The sequence below is a fragment of the Vombatus ursinus genome, unplaced genomic scaffold (assembly GCF_900497805.2).
Source record: "Vombatus ursinus unplaced genomic scaffold, bare-nosed wombat genome assembly UNPS02015175.1, whole genome shotgun sequence".
Lineage (NCBI taxonomy): Eukaryota > Metazoa > Chordata > Mammalia > Diprotodontia > Vombatidae > Vombatus > Vombatus ursinus.
Window position 1 is genome coordinate 20,885,543 of NW_020954953.1, and position 17,530 is coordinate 20,903,072.

Sequence of the window (17,530 nt, forward strand, 5' to 3'; positions counted from 1 at the left end):
AATGCTTCCTGCTTCCTGTTGATTTAAGTTCTTATTCCTTTGCCTAGAACTCACGGTCCTTCTCTATAATCTTATCTTTCCGACCTTAACTAATATTACTTCTTTCCATGTACTGTACACTTCAATTAAGCTGGGTTACATTTTCGATCTTCCAAACATGCCCTAAAATGCCCACACTCTTGGATAAGCTATTCCCTATATTGGAAAAGTCTTCCTCTACTACCAGCCTGCTGAATTCCTAGCCATCCTTCTAAGCTCACTCAAAGTCTGCTTCCTCTAGGAAATCTTCCATGATTCGCTAATAATGACAACCTTGTACGGCAGACTATATTTTGCACCTCTTTAGTTCACTCATCTACTAGGGTGCATCTATTGTGATTGTATCTTAGCCACTTCCCTCCCGCCCCATACTGTAAGCTTGATGATAGCAGGAAATTTGTGTTCACTAAGCTTTATATCTACCCAAACACTTAACACAATGCTCTGCATATCATAAGAGCTTCCTCAATATTAGCTGTTGTCAAAACGGCATAGTGTAATGAGAACTTAAATGGGAGTCAAAAGATTAGTCTGGGGTCTGCCACTAACTGATCATGTAACCTTCAACAAGGCACTTCCCAGGGCAGCTAGGTGGCGTAGTAGATACAGCACCAGCCCTGGAGTCAGGAGGACCTGAGTTCAAGTCTGACCTCAGACACATAACACTCACTAGCTGTGCGACTCTGAGTAAGTCACTTAACCTCAACTGCCTCACAAAAACAAAACAAAACAAAACAAAGCACTTCCCTTCCCCAGGATTCAGTTTACTCACTTATAAAATTAGAAGACTGGACTAAGGTCACTTCCAATTCCAATATAATGAGTTTATGCTTATTTTAAAGTCTAAACAAATTACATTCTCCCACCCATCACCTACTTTAATTTTCAGAAAAGCAGAAGTCACAAAAGCATAATGACTGCTTGTTTTCACATAACAGTGACTATGTAACAGCAAGCATAAATCCACAAAATTTAAGAAGACCTAGAAAAAACCCTCAACATGCTAAGACAATCTAAGAAAAAATGCAAATAAGTATCACATAAATTGATAAGGCATGAATGTGCTGCTATTTGCAGCAGGATGGAATAACCACATTGATGAGATCACAAATTAAAGTATTAAAGTATTACCCTAGTCAAGTCAAATCGACAATTTCTGGAATGCCTATGTATATTATTTTATAATTAAACATAGTCATTATAACCAGTTAAAAAGTAATTTAATATCTTTGAACTGTGGGAACATAATATCACTTCATCAAGTTTAAATACCTTCCTTTTATGAAAACAGCAGCTATCGGTTCAATAATTTTTAGGTTAAAGTTATAGGTTAGGTTAAAGTATATTTTATGTTAAAGTTATAAAAGAAAAAAACTTATTTTTTTTTCTAATATTGTCTAGCTAAAAATGGCAAGACTAGACCTACACAAATGTGAAAAATTACAAAATCTTTTAAAAGAAAAAAGTATGCATATACAGTGAAAGAACAGAAACAATGAAAATATCTATTGTTCCATAATTTGTAATATAAAAAAACAAACAATGAATCACTCTGAAAAGCAACAGAACCAATTTCTACCTAAGGCAAAGGGTTTTTTTTGCTACTGTCAAGCCAAAATAACTATTTTCACTCTGACAGCTCTTACATTTTACAGTATAGTCTCCATCTGCAAATGGAAAGATTTCCAGATGTTTGCTCAATGTAATTATCATTAAAGTCACATGCTGACAATGGAAGATTACTATTATCATACAGTAAAATGAAAAGCCTATTGATTGGATAATGTAATCTAGTAGATTGTGAGTTCCTCTGGAGAAGGGACTGTCTTGTGCCTTTCTTTGCATCCTCAGCATTTAGCACAGAACCCGGCTCATAGTAATGTTTACCAACTATGTGATATAATATTGACTTACTGACTGTCTAGCCTATAAATTTTATCTTCATAAAGTTTTAAATATGGATTATCCATATTATATACCATTCAGTCCACTAGAGCAGCCCAAAGTTTTACCTAGTTATATATTTTATTAATGCTTTGGATAATTCAATCTTTTTGTCCTACAGAATACTCATATTAAATAATAACACTTGGTGACTTAATGTCAGTTACCTTCATAGAATCCTCAGTAAAAGAACTAGTCTAGTACCTCATCAGGATGTGAAGATGACCTGGGCTCTTCTACATGGAGACTACATGAAGAGTACAAACTCTGACAGAAGCGGAAAAGACTTCCATCACAAGACTACATCTGATGTCCAAGAACAAGCCTAGGTAAGCAAGAAAGGGCCCAACATAAGTGACTATTAAGCAATAAAATCTTTGGTCACAGTAACTCCTGAAAGAAAATTAAAAGATAGCCTTCAGTCTAAATAGACTAAACAGATTAAGTAGAAAATGATTCTACGAGACAAGAAATATTAAAACACAGTCAAAAGATTTAAAAACTAGAAGAAAATATAAGGTATCTCATAACAAAAATAATTGACCTAGAAAAAAAATTGAAGAGATCACTTAAGAATCAATGAATTACCTGAAAGCTAAGCCCACCCACCCCTCAAAAAAAAAACAACACCCAAAATGCCTAGACATCAGATTTAAAGAAATCCAGAGGGCCAAGTGGACATGGAATCCACTAGTTACCTCCTAAAAGAAACTAAAAAATTAAATTTCCCTGCAATATTATGGCCAAAATCCAGAGTTTCTAGGTCAAAGAAAAAATACTGCAAGCAACCAGAGAGAATTCAAGTACCGAAGAGCTATAGCCAATATCACACACAATTTAGATGTAAATAAGATACGGAAGCAGAGAGCCATATTCCAGAAGGCAAAGGATCTAAGCTTACTACTAAGAAGAATTAACCCAGAAAAACTGAGTATAATCCTACAGAGAAAAATTGGCTATTAATGAAAAAGAAGACCTCCAAGTGTTCATTCCTAATGAAAAGATCAGAACTACAGAGGAACTTTAAAATACGAACACAGGAGACAAGAGCGACATAAAAAGGTAATAATGAATAAACAATCATAATGAGCTAAACAAAGATAAACTATTTACATGCTAATATGGAGAGATGGTACATGTACCACCTCTGAACCCTATTATCATCAGACATCATAAAGGGAGTCTAATTAGATAGAGGGCCAGAGAGTGGTCTGTCTTGGTGATCTTAAACGAATAATGGAAAGGAAGGGGAAGAGGAATACAGTAGGGAAGGATAAAACAGGGAAAGGAAGGACGGGGGAAATGATTCCATATAATCAGAGCACACAAGTAGAAGTCTACAGAAACAAAGACAAAAGGAGAGGGAAAGCAGGTGTTACTTGAATATCACTCTCAACTGAACTAGTGAAAGGATGGCAGAATACTCACTTGAATGTACACATGCAAAGTTGGTACAGAAATACATTTCACAGGGACAGCTAGGTGGCACAGTGGATAAAGCTCTGGCTTCGGAGTCAGGAAGACCTGAGTTCAAATCTGGCCTCAGACACTTGACATTTACTAGCTGTGTGACCCTAGGCAAGTCACTTAACCTTGATTGCCTCACCAAAAGGAAAAAAAATACATTTCACTTAACAGGGAAAAAGTAGAAAAGGGAAGAAGGGAGATGGGGAAATAAGAGGAAGAAATGAATAAGGGAGGAATTAACCCTAAGCAAAACACACCTTCACTAAAATATTCAAAGATGTACAAAGATATTTATAGCTTTTTGAAGTGGTAAATAATTGGAAACTTAGGGGATGCCCATCAATTGAAGAATGAATGGCTGAACAAATTATAGTATATGAGAATGCAATGGAATACCACTATGCTATAAGAAATGATTAAGGGGATGATTTCAGAGAAACGGGAAGACTTGCAAGAACTGATGCACAGTAAAGTAAGTAGAACTAGGAAAATAATATATACAAATAAAAACAATATTGTAAAGACAGAAAACTTTAAAAGACTTAGGAACTCTGATCAGCACAATAACTATGATTCCAGAGGACTCATGATGAAACATGCTACCTATCTACAGATAGACAGTAGACTCATTGTAGACCGAGAAATACATATATTTTTAATATGGCCAATGGGGAAATTTGGTTTGCTTATCCACACCCGTAAGAGGGGTTTGGTTTTGTTTTTTCCTTTCCATTATGATTTCCGTTTGAGGAGGGGTTTAGGGGGAGGAGAGTATGAATTTTTAAAAATAATTTTAAAAAGCTTGTCCAGTAAAATGTGGTCCACACCTATATATGACAGAGAGGTAAATACTGGAGTTGGTTTCATTGTGTATTCAAAGGCAACAAAAATCACAGGATGCTTAGCCATATTACCTCATAGTGCTGAGCATAAGCAAAACAGTCACCATGAAGACAGTGGCAACTTAAATGCCAATATCTGTTGTAGAGGATGAAAAAGTAGAGAAATTCTATGAAGAACTTGAAGATTCTCCAACCCAAGTTAACAATATTTTCATCCTTAGTGACTTCAACGTAAAGGTGGACAAAAGAGTGATTGGCAAAAAGTATTCTGAAAATTCCAGTTCAGGATTAAGAGAGTTCCAAAGATAATTCCAAATTTCATCCATGATGAAAAATGCTATATATCCTGAGAGAGAACTGATGAACTCTGAGTGCAAACTGAAAGCATACATTCTTTACTTACTTTTTCTTCCTTTTTATTTTTTGGCAACATGGCTAATATAGAAACATATTTTACATAACTTCACATGTATAATCGATATCATTTGCCTGTCTTCTCAATGGGTAGGAAGGGGCTGAAGACGGGGAATTTGGAACTCGAAATTTTTAAAAATGAATGTTAAAATAAAGTCTATTTTTAAAAAATATGCTGCACTGGGTCCAAATGAAAGAAAAATCTACTATAAAATTTAGAAACAAAATGGCGATAAAAGGCAATAAAAAGGCTCATGTTGGGCATAAACACTCTTCTTTTTGTATTGCATCTTCCACCCTCATTTCACCATGCTTCTTATTGCAGGAGAACAACTGAAGGGAGTGATATAGGAAGGAGATTCATAGTAACTATTTTTTTTACCTATTAACCCTATATTTCATTCATGTGGAGAGCCACTGGTATGGAAAATAGCTACACTAATGTAGATTGCAACTCATGCATGTATTATCCCAAAGAACTGCCTAGGTTACTGAGGGAGTAATGGACTTGGCCACAGTCACAGAGTCATTATGAATGTTAAAGGCAGGTATTTCTGAATTCCAGCTCAGATCTCTATATACTCTGTCAGGTAGTCTCTTAGGCATATGTAAGCTGATGTATATTCCCAGTGATGACTTGCATCAGAGAAGTGGAATAAATGAGATCATCCAGGAAATGTATGCTCAGAAAAGCAGCCTGTCATTTTGGTAAGAGTAAGGGACAATTCAGGAATGTTACATTTGAGTATTAAAGAGTATTAAAAAAAAATACCTAGAAAAAAGCCACCAGTGTTTTGGGTTGAACTCTCTATGAGGATGCATATAGAAGCATATTAAAAATCTTTTTTTTAGTAAAAGTGAAAATATTAAGAAATAATAAATTCTCTTTCCTAAAAAAGCTTTATAAACTTTTTACCTTTCAGAAAGTAGGCAGAACAAAAGGTTAGGTCTTTCTTAAGGAAATGGATTAAAGGTGATAACCAAACAACTCTAGTGACCTACCCCAAAAGTGATCGGGCTACTGACCCATCTAAGAGCTATCTCATCTTAGTTTATCCTGTGAGAAATGATTATTTCTTTCTTGCATTTAATAATTAGTTATTGTATTAGGATCAAGATTTTTCCCCTTTTCTACTTCCTCATCAGAAACCAATCAGTGTGGGAAATCTTTCTAAAAGACACATCCAGCCAAGACAGTGGAGATCTCATCAAAGACAGTAAAAGAAACTCTAAATTTGGGCTAATGAGTGCATTCCTCTCACTGTGTTTGCTGGGAAAATGTGGATCCTCATTTTTGTCAAACAGGTGATATGGAAATAGATAAGTCTCTTTGGCCAAGATTTGGATGATCCAAGTCACGTACAACACAGCCCACCCTCTCACTGTAATATTCATTTTCTCATTAATAGTTAACCAATCAGAGTTGACTGCTTACTCTTCCAAGGGCATATAAACTGTGAGCCCACTGCCATTAAGGTCTTTGGTCTAAGAGAGACAGACAAACATTTTATTAATAAATGTGCTGGCCTTACTAATAAAATGATTAAACTACCCAGAAATTATGTCTCTTAGAACTTCAGGAGTAACTTCACAGTAACCCTTGTTTTGGTATATTAACCCCAAAATGCATTTTAATATATTATGATCTTTTCCTTATTCAGGATTCCTATAAATGTAGCCTAAATTCATCTTTGGGTGGTCATGGTGATGATGATAATGATGATGATGATGATGATATTAATAATAACTAGCTAGCATTTACATAGGGCTTTAAGGTTTGTAAAGTACTTTACAAATATTATCTCATCTTATGCTAATGATAACCCTGGGAAATAGGTGCTATTATTATTCCATTTTACAGATGAGGAAACTGAGGCAGACCAAGGTTAAGTGACTTGACCACTTGAGAAATACATCATAGGGCATGGGAGAACTATGCTAGTTTGGACATCTCTCTAAGCCACAAATGGCTTAAATATTCACTTAAATTTAGTAAGTTATATAAAATTATTTCTGGAAAATTTGTGTCCTAAAGTGCAGAAAACAGTATTAATATTTTTCTTTGATTATAGGAAGGACATGGATAAGAAATGCATAAGATGAGAAAAAGTAAATGGGCAGCAATTTTCACCACTGGAGGTGGTAAGTTATAAGATCATGAATCCAATGAATTATTAAAGTATAACTTGATTGGCTTGTCTTCAGCTCTACTATTTATAAGGGGTAATATCAAGGCTGGGATTTCTCCATCATCTCAACAAGAGGAACTAAACTAAATATTAGTGAAATTCACTCTTTTTTTTTTTTTACTATTGTTTTATGGTCTTAAACCTTTATATTTCCAGTCTTCCAACTTAAATAATTTATTCTTTTCTCTTTGGTTGCAATTAATCTTGCAAATGACTTAAAGTGGATAGAAAATAAGGGAGAAATAAACATAGAAAAAGTATCTTTGGTTTAACTGGGGTCTCCTTTTAGCCTGAATAAGCTTCCTATTTACACAAATTGTCTTAGATTTTTTTTTAACTTTACACAGAAAAGGACAACAACCTTGGCAAAAAAAAATTATCCTCATTTCCTGATTATCTACCCATCAACTACCTTCATTAAAGATGATAGTAATTTATCTCAAGCTGTTCCCTTTTCCCTGACATCCCACCTTTTATACCCAGATGAGTCAGGATTATAAACCCATTTCCCATAGACACAAACTAACTGCACCAAGGAGACCTGGAGCCTTGATTCCAATCCAGGTGGGAAGTACAGTAGCTGCAGAAGATTAAAACCCTCTTTAAAAAAAAAAAAAACAAAAAACAGATCAGCTCCAAATGGCAACATCCATCTAAGTTGAAAAGCAATGAGTATTTATCTACTACATGGTCCTTCCCTGGATCTGTATCCAGGCCATACCCACTAACTGTGGCTCTTCTCCTCTCTCTCTATACTATTTCACTTACTGATTTTCTCAGTTCCCATGGATTTAATTATTATCTCTATGCTGATGTCTTTCAAATCTACTTACCCCTCTTAATCCCTCTACTGACCTCTAGTCTCAAATCTCCAGCTGCCTTTTAGACATCTGGATGTCCAGTAGACATCTTAAACTCAACATGTCCAAAACCGAATTCAATATCTTTCCCCCTAAACTCATTCCACTTCCAAACTTCCTTACTGCTATCTAGGCACCACTGTCTTCCCATACCCCAGGCCTGAAATCTGTCATCCTGAACTCCTCACTATTTCTTGCCCCATCTCTCCCCATATCCAATCTGTTGCCAAGACCTGCTCCTTTTACCTTTGCAATATCTCTTGAATACACCCTCTTTTCTCCTTTGATATTGCCACTACCCTGGTAGGACCTCATCTCCACATGCCTAGCCTACTGGTTGGTCAGCCAAGGCTCTCACTACTCCAGTCCATCCTCCATTCAGCTGCCAAAGTGATCTTCCTAAAACACAGGTTCCCCTTTTCAATATTCTAACACCTTCCACCTTCCACCCACTCTTCAATCCAGTGACACTGGCTTCCTTGCTGTTCCCCAAACAAGACACTCCATTTATTGGTACCTGGCATTTTCTCATACCTGGAATGCTTTCCTTCCTAATTCCTCCTAGATTTCCTAGATTCCATTAGGTCCTAGTTAAAACTCTACCTTTTATAGTGGGCCTTTCCTAGTCCCTCTTAATTCTAGGATCTTTTTCTTCTGTTGATTGTTTCCTGCTTATCCCGAATTTAGCTTGTTTGTACACATTTGTTTATATGTTGCCTCCCGCGTTAGACTATGAGCTTCCCAAGGACAAAGACTATCTTTTGTTTTTCTTTTCATTCCCAGTGCCTGGCACAAAGGTGGTACTTAAAAAATACTCATTAATTATGGAAATATGTTTAATATGATTGTATATGTATAGTCTACATCAGATTACATGCCATCTTGAAGAGGGGAGCAGGGAGGGAAGAGGAGAAAATTTAGAACTCAAAATCTTATGAAAGTGAATGCTGAAAACTAAAAATAAATAAATAAATAAATGAAAAATTCATTAATTCACTTGTCTATAGGTAGTGGGTACTGTGTTCTCAACACAGTTTGACAGATGATTGTTAGTTTCAAATATTCTTATCTGTGCTCTCCTTATTGTTACAGATAATCACCTTACCACTATGGATAGTGTAAACTATATTACCTACCAGCATATATCTACTATCTAACTATATTATGTACTAGAATGACCCAAAAAGTACCATCCCTACCCAGAAAAGTAAAATGGATAAAATAAATAAAAAATAAAGAAATTTAAAATCATAGTGTGTAAGCTCACAGGAAACCTAAGAAGGGGTAATCAACAGAAAAGACAGTGAAATATTAAAGTTTTTTTTTTGTTAAATAAGAAAAAAATGAAAGGATATCTTCCAATATCCCAAATGCTTAGCAAGTAAGAACTGATAAAGCAGCCATTAAATCAGAAATGTAAAGAAAAGGGACACAATTCAAAATGTATAACTTCCTAGAGAATCAAAACATAGCACCTCTATCAATCATATTTCAAGGATTTGTGATTTCATTTGTGTTCATGCTGAAACAATCATCATCTTCTCTCGCTTTAGTATATGGTTTGACAAGCTACTATACCCAAAAATCACAAAATGACAGGTTCATCTTCTAACAGGTTCACTATTTTATTAATTTTGCTTTGGTCAAGGAAGAAATTACACTGGATAGTATTAATGGCCTATTTCAAAATGTGTTGACACTTCAGCTTTGAATGTTTCTATAAGGTTCTCCAACTTTGGCAGAGGAGTAGCTAGTTTTTTGGAGTTTTTCTTATGAAAAGAGGCTCTACAACCTTAGCAAGGATGGTCCTCAGACAACAAACCAAGAGTCCATCAATTGGGTACATGCTCAAAAGAACTCAGGGTCATCTCCACACCCTCATGAGATATTAGAAGGTAGAATTTTAGCAGAAAGCACATAGCAATAAGTTGATGAAATTAAGAACATAAGCCAGGGCAGCTAGGTGGTGCAGTGGATACAGCACTGGCCCTGAATTCAGGAGGACCTGAGTTCAAGTCCGGCCTCAGACCAAACACTTGACATTTACTAGCTGTGTGACCCTGGGCAAGTCACTTAACCCCAACTGCCTAAAAAAAAAAAAAGAACATAAGCCTAAGACAGAATTATACCTCCAAGTCTACCTAAGAAACTCAAATTACCAGTAGCTGTATTATTCTTGTACTGAAAGGAACATGTCTTAGGCTTCAAGGTATATAATTAAACTCCCATCATCAATTTTAATTATCTTTTAAAAATCATAAGGCAATAAAAAACCCCATCAAACCTAGAGTACTTCAACACATTAACTTGTTACCTGAATGGACTATAGCTGAATGAAGATGCTCGTGCAATGCCATATTTCCAATGATTCGAACTATACTTCTCTGTATTTTAGGACAGTCCTTGTGAAGTTGATATATTCGTTGAAGTAGTTGCAGGCCTCCATTTGCTTCAATTTTATCACAATGTGTGGCGATCTAACATAATAAATGTATTAAAATTGGATGCTGTAAAAATATACAGACCTACACCACATTACATAGCCCTTTTTCAGTATTTAAGTTTTAGTACACATGTGAAAACCATCTTAAGGACAGGCGGCTGGCCAGCTGGATCACCAAACTTGGAAAACCATTTATAATCATTCGAAAGCACTGGATTTCATTTTAGTTGACCTGAGCTGAGAAAAAAAAATTCAAATCCCACACTTAAGTGGGGAAAAAAAAAATGCTTCTCACTGTCACAATCATTAAGAGAAAAAAAATCTGACAAATATGTCATACACAAACCTTCTATCTTCATTATGTTATGAATTTTTTTTAGATCAATGAAATAATTGGGTCACTCACTTTCTGTTTCAAATTATGTTGTGAATTGGCTTCTACAATTGACCCTGAGTGTAAAGACCAACATTAGCAAAAGCCCATCTAACTCCTGAAATCTCTGCTATGGAATAAGGCAATCTGTTTCTGCACAAGCAAAGGCAGTAGGTCAAGTGTCAACTACAACTCTGAACATAACTACCGGCCCAAGACAATGGCAAAGGAAAAATCAAGAAGGGGAAATCAGAGAAAAAAGCAGAAAGGGCTTACAATTGTCGCAAGTTTAAAAATAAGAGAGAAGAAGCAAGAAAAGAGAAAGGATCAGGGACAAAGAAGAATAAAAAAGAAAAGGACACTTGGGGCACAACAGCACAAAAACTGCTTCATGCTACAATTCATTGACCTTCTCCCCTTCCCCCGTAGATAATCACCACACCCTGAACTGGCTCCACTACTCACTAATTTTACAGAATGACAACTTGAAGATATTTCTTTCAATTTTCAATATCTAAATTTTATTAAGCTAGAACATGAAACTTAGATAACTCACATAGATAAATTCCTCGGAAGAGAGCAACCCCAGGCATTGCTACATCATTAATTTAGGACCTATTCTTTTTTTTTTTGTAAGGTAATTGGGGTTGTGACCTGCTCATAGTCACACAGCTAGTAAGTGTCAAGTGTCTGAGGCTGGATTTGAACTCAGATCCTCCTGATTTCAGGGTCGGGGCTCTATCCACTGCGCCACCTATCTGCCCCCTTCAGGGCCTATTCTTAAACCACCAAAACCAAATCTAGCTTTTCTAAGCTTCCTTCTGTGCCAAAACACCCCATCTGCTCTATTCTGTGCTGAGCTTCTAACTCTATGACAGGAAGAACGGGGGAACAGAATGCTAAGAGCTCACAGGTTGTATTAAACAGAAATGATTTTCAAAATGCAATGTCAGGATTCTAAGAAGCAACTTTATAAGTTCCCTAAAAAAGTCTGGTCCATTTGGCAAGTTTAACACGTGTCTCTCAATTTGATAACCTGCCAGCCCAACTTTATTTGAAGAACTCATTAGTGTTCCTGAGTATGTATGGGAAACAATGCTAAAAGTTCTCAAATTTGAAAAAGTTTAAAAATCATTGCTATAGGATATAATTTATGTAGGAATACGGTCAATTTGAATTTTTTACATTTTAAATGAAATTTTAAATGTTAAGTTACCTCAGAGTGTCTTACTAAAGCCTGCAAACAAAATAACTCTACTGTTGCTGAAGGAACTTCGCCAAAACTTTCAGCATAAGGAAGTCCATTTCCTCCAAAACACCATAAGCCACCCTATAATCAGAAAAAACGAACAAAGTTTATTGGGAAAAAATGTTACCCCATGGTTTTTGTTCAGCAACTAGATATAACCCATAGAAGTGTTAGACTTCACCTATAGGCTACCAGATACCTTTAAAAAAAAAAGAAGAGATTTATGCATAAATGAGATGGATCAGGAAAGTCCAGGGGTACTCAGGGCTTCAAAAGTCTACTTGTCCTGGGAGGAAAGGAGTTGGAACCCCTGGGAGCAACTGATACCTGGGCAAGTGGAAGAGCATGGAACCAAGGAAGATATTTCCAGGTAAATGTACGAAAAAGTTCAACAAGAGAGGGTATAGATCAGCAGCAGGGCAGGAGCCCCACCATGGGGCAATGTTCTGACAAATGCAATAAATGGTATTGTTCTGGCAATGAGACACAATGGAGAAGGGGAATCCATGGAGTAAATCTTACAAGGCAGTGGCATAAAACACCGAGAGAACGGGGGGGGGGGGGGGGGGGGGGGGCTTAGAATAGAAAGTTTGGAAGCTTTGCTTACATGAAAAATACTGAGAAAAGAGAGACCAGGAAATTATAAGGATTATGAATCAGAAAATGAGGTTCTAGAGTAAACAGAAAGAGAAGATGCACAATGAAGAGAGAGAAATCCCTTGTGGAAAGGGACCCCAAAAAAATGAAATTTAAAAACTAAGGAACAGGACTAGCTGAAGGAGAGGAGAGGAAAATGGAATATCAAATGAAAAGAGTCAATCAGGGGTGAAGGGATGAAAGCCAGTGGGAACAGGGATGCCTTAAAAAAAAAGATTAAAGTAAAGTAACTGAAGGAACATAATATTGTGTTTGCAACAGAAGAGGGAAACTGAAACTGAAAAGCTTCTGCACAGACAACATTAATGCATCTAGGATGCATCTGGGATAAGAAGGGAAGTAGTCAAATTGGGAAAAAAATTCTTTGTATCAAATTCTCTCATAAGGGCTTGGTATCCAAGACATATAAACAATTAATAAATAAAGTAAGTAAGCAGAGTCAAGAAAAGAATATACATACTAATTATAATGGAAAGAATGACACAGAAAAATCAAAAGTAAATGTAACAAAATGATAAAGATCAAGTGGGACTCAAATGAAGAGACATAAGAAGACACCCCTAACCGACCCCTTCATGGAGGTAGGAGATTCATAGATGTTACACACTGACATATTTTTGAACTTTTTCAACGTATTGATTAGTTGTAATGACTTTTTTTTTCTTTTGTCCTCTCCAAAAAATACTGTGTCATATAGGATTGCTCTCTGGGAGGGGAAAAGGAAGGAATACCTGGAATACTGTGGTGATGCAAGAGACAGAAAATATTAAAAAAAAAAACTTATTTTAAAAAATTAAAGAATATCACTGTAACATAAAACTGGTAACCTAAAACAGATGAGGGTGTATAAATTTACATATGTATATCATAGTAGCAGAAAGGAACAGTAAATGCAGTATTAAAAGACTTACATAATTTGAACAATAGTATTTTCTAAAAGAAGTTTAATCAATGTATTCCCAAGTTTTTAATTAATTCATCAGATTATTTATTTTTAAAACTTACCTGATACCCCCAAAAGCTATCTGATTATTTCTCTAAGCAATTTGGCTTCCTTTTCTGAAACAGGATTTTCCTCTATTTAAAGAAACCTGGATATCAAAGATTCATGTACCTTAAGCCTAGAATTTGGATGGACATTTCTCATTCAAATCCATAAATCTTGTTTTTTGTGATCCAATTTATAGCTGGAAAATCAAACACATAATAAGAACACCTCAAATGTACTATTATCATGAATAAAAACTATCAGAATAAAAGAACCTCAAAATTAGAAGGATTCTTAAAAGTCATCTATTCTAAAACATACCATATTCTACAATTCAACCACACATAGCTCCACTGCCCATCTCAGTGTCTTTGGCCTGGCTATCTCCATGCTTGGAATTCTCCTTCCTCATCTCAGCCTCTTAGAATTGTTTCCTTCCAGATTCAGCTCAAGCACCACCTTCTACAGGAAGTCTTTCCTGATCCCCACAGTTACAAGAGTTGTCACTCACAAAACTACCTTGTATTCATTTTGTATACATTCTATATACTTACAGATGTACATGCTGTGTCCCCAGTAAGAATGTAAGCTCCCTGAGTTCAAGGGCTAGTTCACTTTTGCCTTTGTATCCAGAGAGCCTGGCAAGTAGTAGGTGCTTAATATACTTTGCTAGTTGATTATATAGCATTCTCTTCTCAAACATCTTCAACAAGTTCTCTGCAGGCAACTAGTAAGGACTTCCTGAAGTGAATTTAGCCTTCTCTCGAAAGCCTCTCCTAAGGAGACACCCACTACCTACCTCTTGAGGCAGCATATCCTTCAGCCTGTTGGGAAGGTTTTCCCTGCACTGAAGCAAAATGTGCCTTTCTCCAACTTTCAACCATTGATCTTAGTTCTACCTTGGGAACAAGCAGAACAAGACTAATCCTTCCAAATGACAGGTCTTCAAATGCCTAAAAAGAGCTTGAGGCCAAGAAGAAGTGCTTCTTCACCTCTGCTTTTACGAAAGCGCGTGTGGAAAGGGTAATAGTTTTGATGGACTCATATTCCGAGTCTGTCTTGCTAGCTATGGATCCTTAGACAAGTCACTTAACATCATTAGGCCAGTTTTCTCATTTATAAAGTATCAGTAATAGTCAATGATGACAACGAAGACAACAGACAAACAGACAATGATGACTACCTCAGAGTCATTCTCCACTCCACGCTCTTCCACCCTCCCACATCCAACCAGTAAGCCAAGTTTGGTTGATCCTGCTTCCTCAGTATTTCTTTCATGGGCACCTTTGCTTCCACTCACACCATAACCACCATAGTCTAAGCCTTCATTGCTACTCCCTGAGACTCCTGCAATAGTCTCTTAGTTGTCTCCTCTACAACCAGCCCATCTTTTTCTCCAATCCTTTCTCCACACAAACGCTGAATTGATATTCCTAAAACAAAAGTCTGACCATGTCATTGCTCAGCCGAAGAGGCATCAGTGGCTCCCCACTGACTTTTGGCTAAAATACACACTCCTGTATTTGATATTTAAAGTCTTTTATAATCTGGTTTCAATTTTTCTTTCTTTCTTTTTTTTTTAAACACAATCTTTAAAAATATGGTTGATCATAGAGAGGCAATGTTTAGTCATAATGAAGCATAAAAGCAAGGAACACAAGATTTGTTTTTTCCAGCTTTTCTTTCTAAAGGATTACAAAATACTCCCACTCCCACACTCTGTGTTCCAGTCATTCTGGCCTGCCTCCTGTTCCCTGTAAACGGCATTTTATCTCCCAGTTCCACGATTAGTACTCTCCCCCTTCTCACTTCTACTTCTGGAAACTCTTAGTTCCCTTCATAGTTTAACTCAAGTACCACCTCCTTCAGAAGGCCTCTTCTCATCCCACCTAGTTGTTAGGCCCTCATCAATGTATTATTTATTTTATACATATCTTATATTTACTTATCTATGTACCTATTGCATCTCCCAGTAAAATGTAAGCTTCTTGAGGGTAGGGAATGTTTCCCTTTTGTCATTGTATTGAAGTGCCTAATAAGGCAGGCAGTTAAGAAATGATTACTGATTAACTGCTTGATAGTAATTGCTTCACAGGGTTATTTAGGAAAATCTGGGTTTTTTTCATAAGCGTGGAGAGTATCTTTTCCATCAATAAAGGTGCAATCCCTTCATATTTAGTAGACAATCTTCATGAGTTGCTGTGCCCAAAAGAATTAATCACTTGGAAGCCAACTTTCTGGTGAATAGCAGCTCCAATCTTAGGTAGTCTGGGCCCCAAAATAGAGATCTGTTTCCAAGTATGTATTTGATACCTCTCCAGTTTGGTAGAAACTGCCAGAATATCTGAATAAAAGCAGTATAACTCATTCATTTCAGCAGGTTTTACTTCGTAAAATACACACAACTTGTCTGAAAATCGGGTGCCAGAAATTAGAACCTGATATTTTTGTCTCACATTATCCCCTTAATAACAATATTGATGAAGATGATAGCTAATATTTATATGGCACTTATTATGTGCCAGGCACTGTGCTCAGTGCTTTACAATTATTATCTCATTTCATTCTCACAACCTTGAGAGGCAGATACTATTATTGTGCTCATTTTACAGAGGAGGAAACTGAGCCTTAGAGAGAGGATCACATAACTAGTAAGTGTTTGATGCCTGGCACTCTATACACTGTGCCATTTAACTCTCTTAAGAAGACTCACATTTATCATTTTCCTGTTTTGTCACGTCAGCATGACAAAACAGGAAAATGATAAATGTTGGAGAAGATGTGGGAAAATTGGAACATTAATCTATTGTTGGTGGAGTTGTGAACTGAGCCAACCATTTTGGAGAGCAATTTGGAACTATGCCCAAAGGGCTATAAAAATGTGCGTACCTTTTGATCCAGCAATAGCACTCCTAGGGCTATATCCCAAAGAGATCATAAAAGTGGGAAAGGGACCCACAGTTACAAAAATATTTATAGCAGCTCTTTCTGTGGTGGCAAAGAATTGGAAATGGAGACAATGCCCATCAATTGGGGAATGGCTGAACAAGTTGTGGTATATGAATGTAATGGAATACTATTGTGCTATAAGAAATGATGAGCAGCCAGACTTCAGAAAAACCTGGAAAGGCTTGTATGGACTGATGCTGAGTCAAATGAGCAGAACCAGGAGAACGCTGTGCATGGGAACAGCCACGTTGTGCAGTGACTAAACTCTTCTCAGCAATGCAAGGATCTAAGACATCTCCAAAAGTCTCATGATGGAAAATGCTATCCACATCCAGAAAAAGAACTATGGAGTTTGAATGCAGATCAAAGCATATTATTTGCTCTTTTTTTCCCTTCTGTTTTGTTCTGTTTCTTCTTTCTTGTGGTTCCTCTTATGGGTTCTAATTCTTCTTTACAACATGACTAATGTGAAAATACGTTTAATAGGAATGTGCATGTAGAGCTTATATCAGATTTCACGCTGTCATGGGGAGGGAGTTGGGGAGAGAGGGGAGAAAATTTAAAACTCAAAAGCTTTGGAAGTGACTGTTGAAAACTAAAAATAAATTAAATAATAAAAAAAAGACAACTCATATTTCTAAAAATTCAAGTCACAAAGAAATATTAACATAGTTAACTTCAAGATAATTCAAACATATACACACAATTTCTGAAACAGAAGATAAAAAGTGGAAAGTGACAGAATAAAAACCTTCTTGATAAAAACCTAGCTATATCCTTAGTTTAACTTCCATGAAAATATTGAAAAAGTAAAGTCATGCTTTCAAATATTCCAAGGAAATTTTAAGATTGGTCCAAATTACCAATAATAAGAGAAATTCAGATTAAACAACTCTGAAGTTTTACCTCACAACAAGAAAACTGAGAAAGACAGAAATAGGGCTGGAGGGGTTGTGGAAAGACAAATACTCTAAAACACTATCTAATGCTACCTATTAAAGCACTGTTGGTGGAGGCGTGAACTCGTCCAGCCATCCCGAACTACATTTTGGAATCATGCTCAAAAAATGACTAAGATGTCCATAGTGTCCATATCCTTTGATCCAAAGATCCCAC

The 17,530-nt window shown here is 36.3% G+C and overlaps 1 protein-coding gene across 7 annotated transcripts in view; it reads right to left on the minus strand.

Moving 5' to 3' along the window:
* LOC114031518 (protein SERAC1-like) overlaps positions 1–17,530 on the minus strand; it is an 85,483-nt gene that overhangs the window by 37,132 nt on the left and 30,821 nt on the right. For all 7 annotated transcript variants that reach the window (XR_003567746.1, XR_003567745.1, XR_003567743.1 and 4 more), the window contains 2 exons: positions 11,788–11,901; positions 10,070–10,232 (listed from right to left, as the gene is read on the minus strand). Coding sequence is in view for 3 of the 7 variants with exons in the window: in XM_027846638.1 (XP_027702439.1) it covers positions 10,070–10,232; positions 11,788–11,901 (277 nt within the window). In the remaining 4 variants the exon portion in view is untranslated. The remainder of the gene's footprint in view (positions 1–10,069; positions 10,233–11,787; positions 11,902–17,530) is intronic.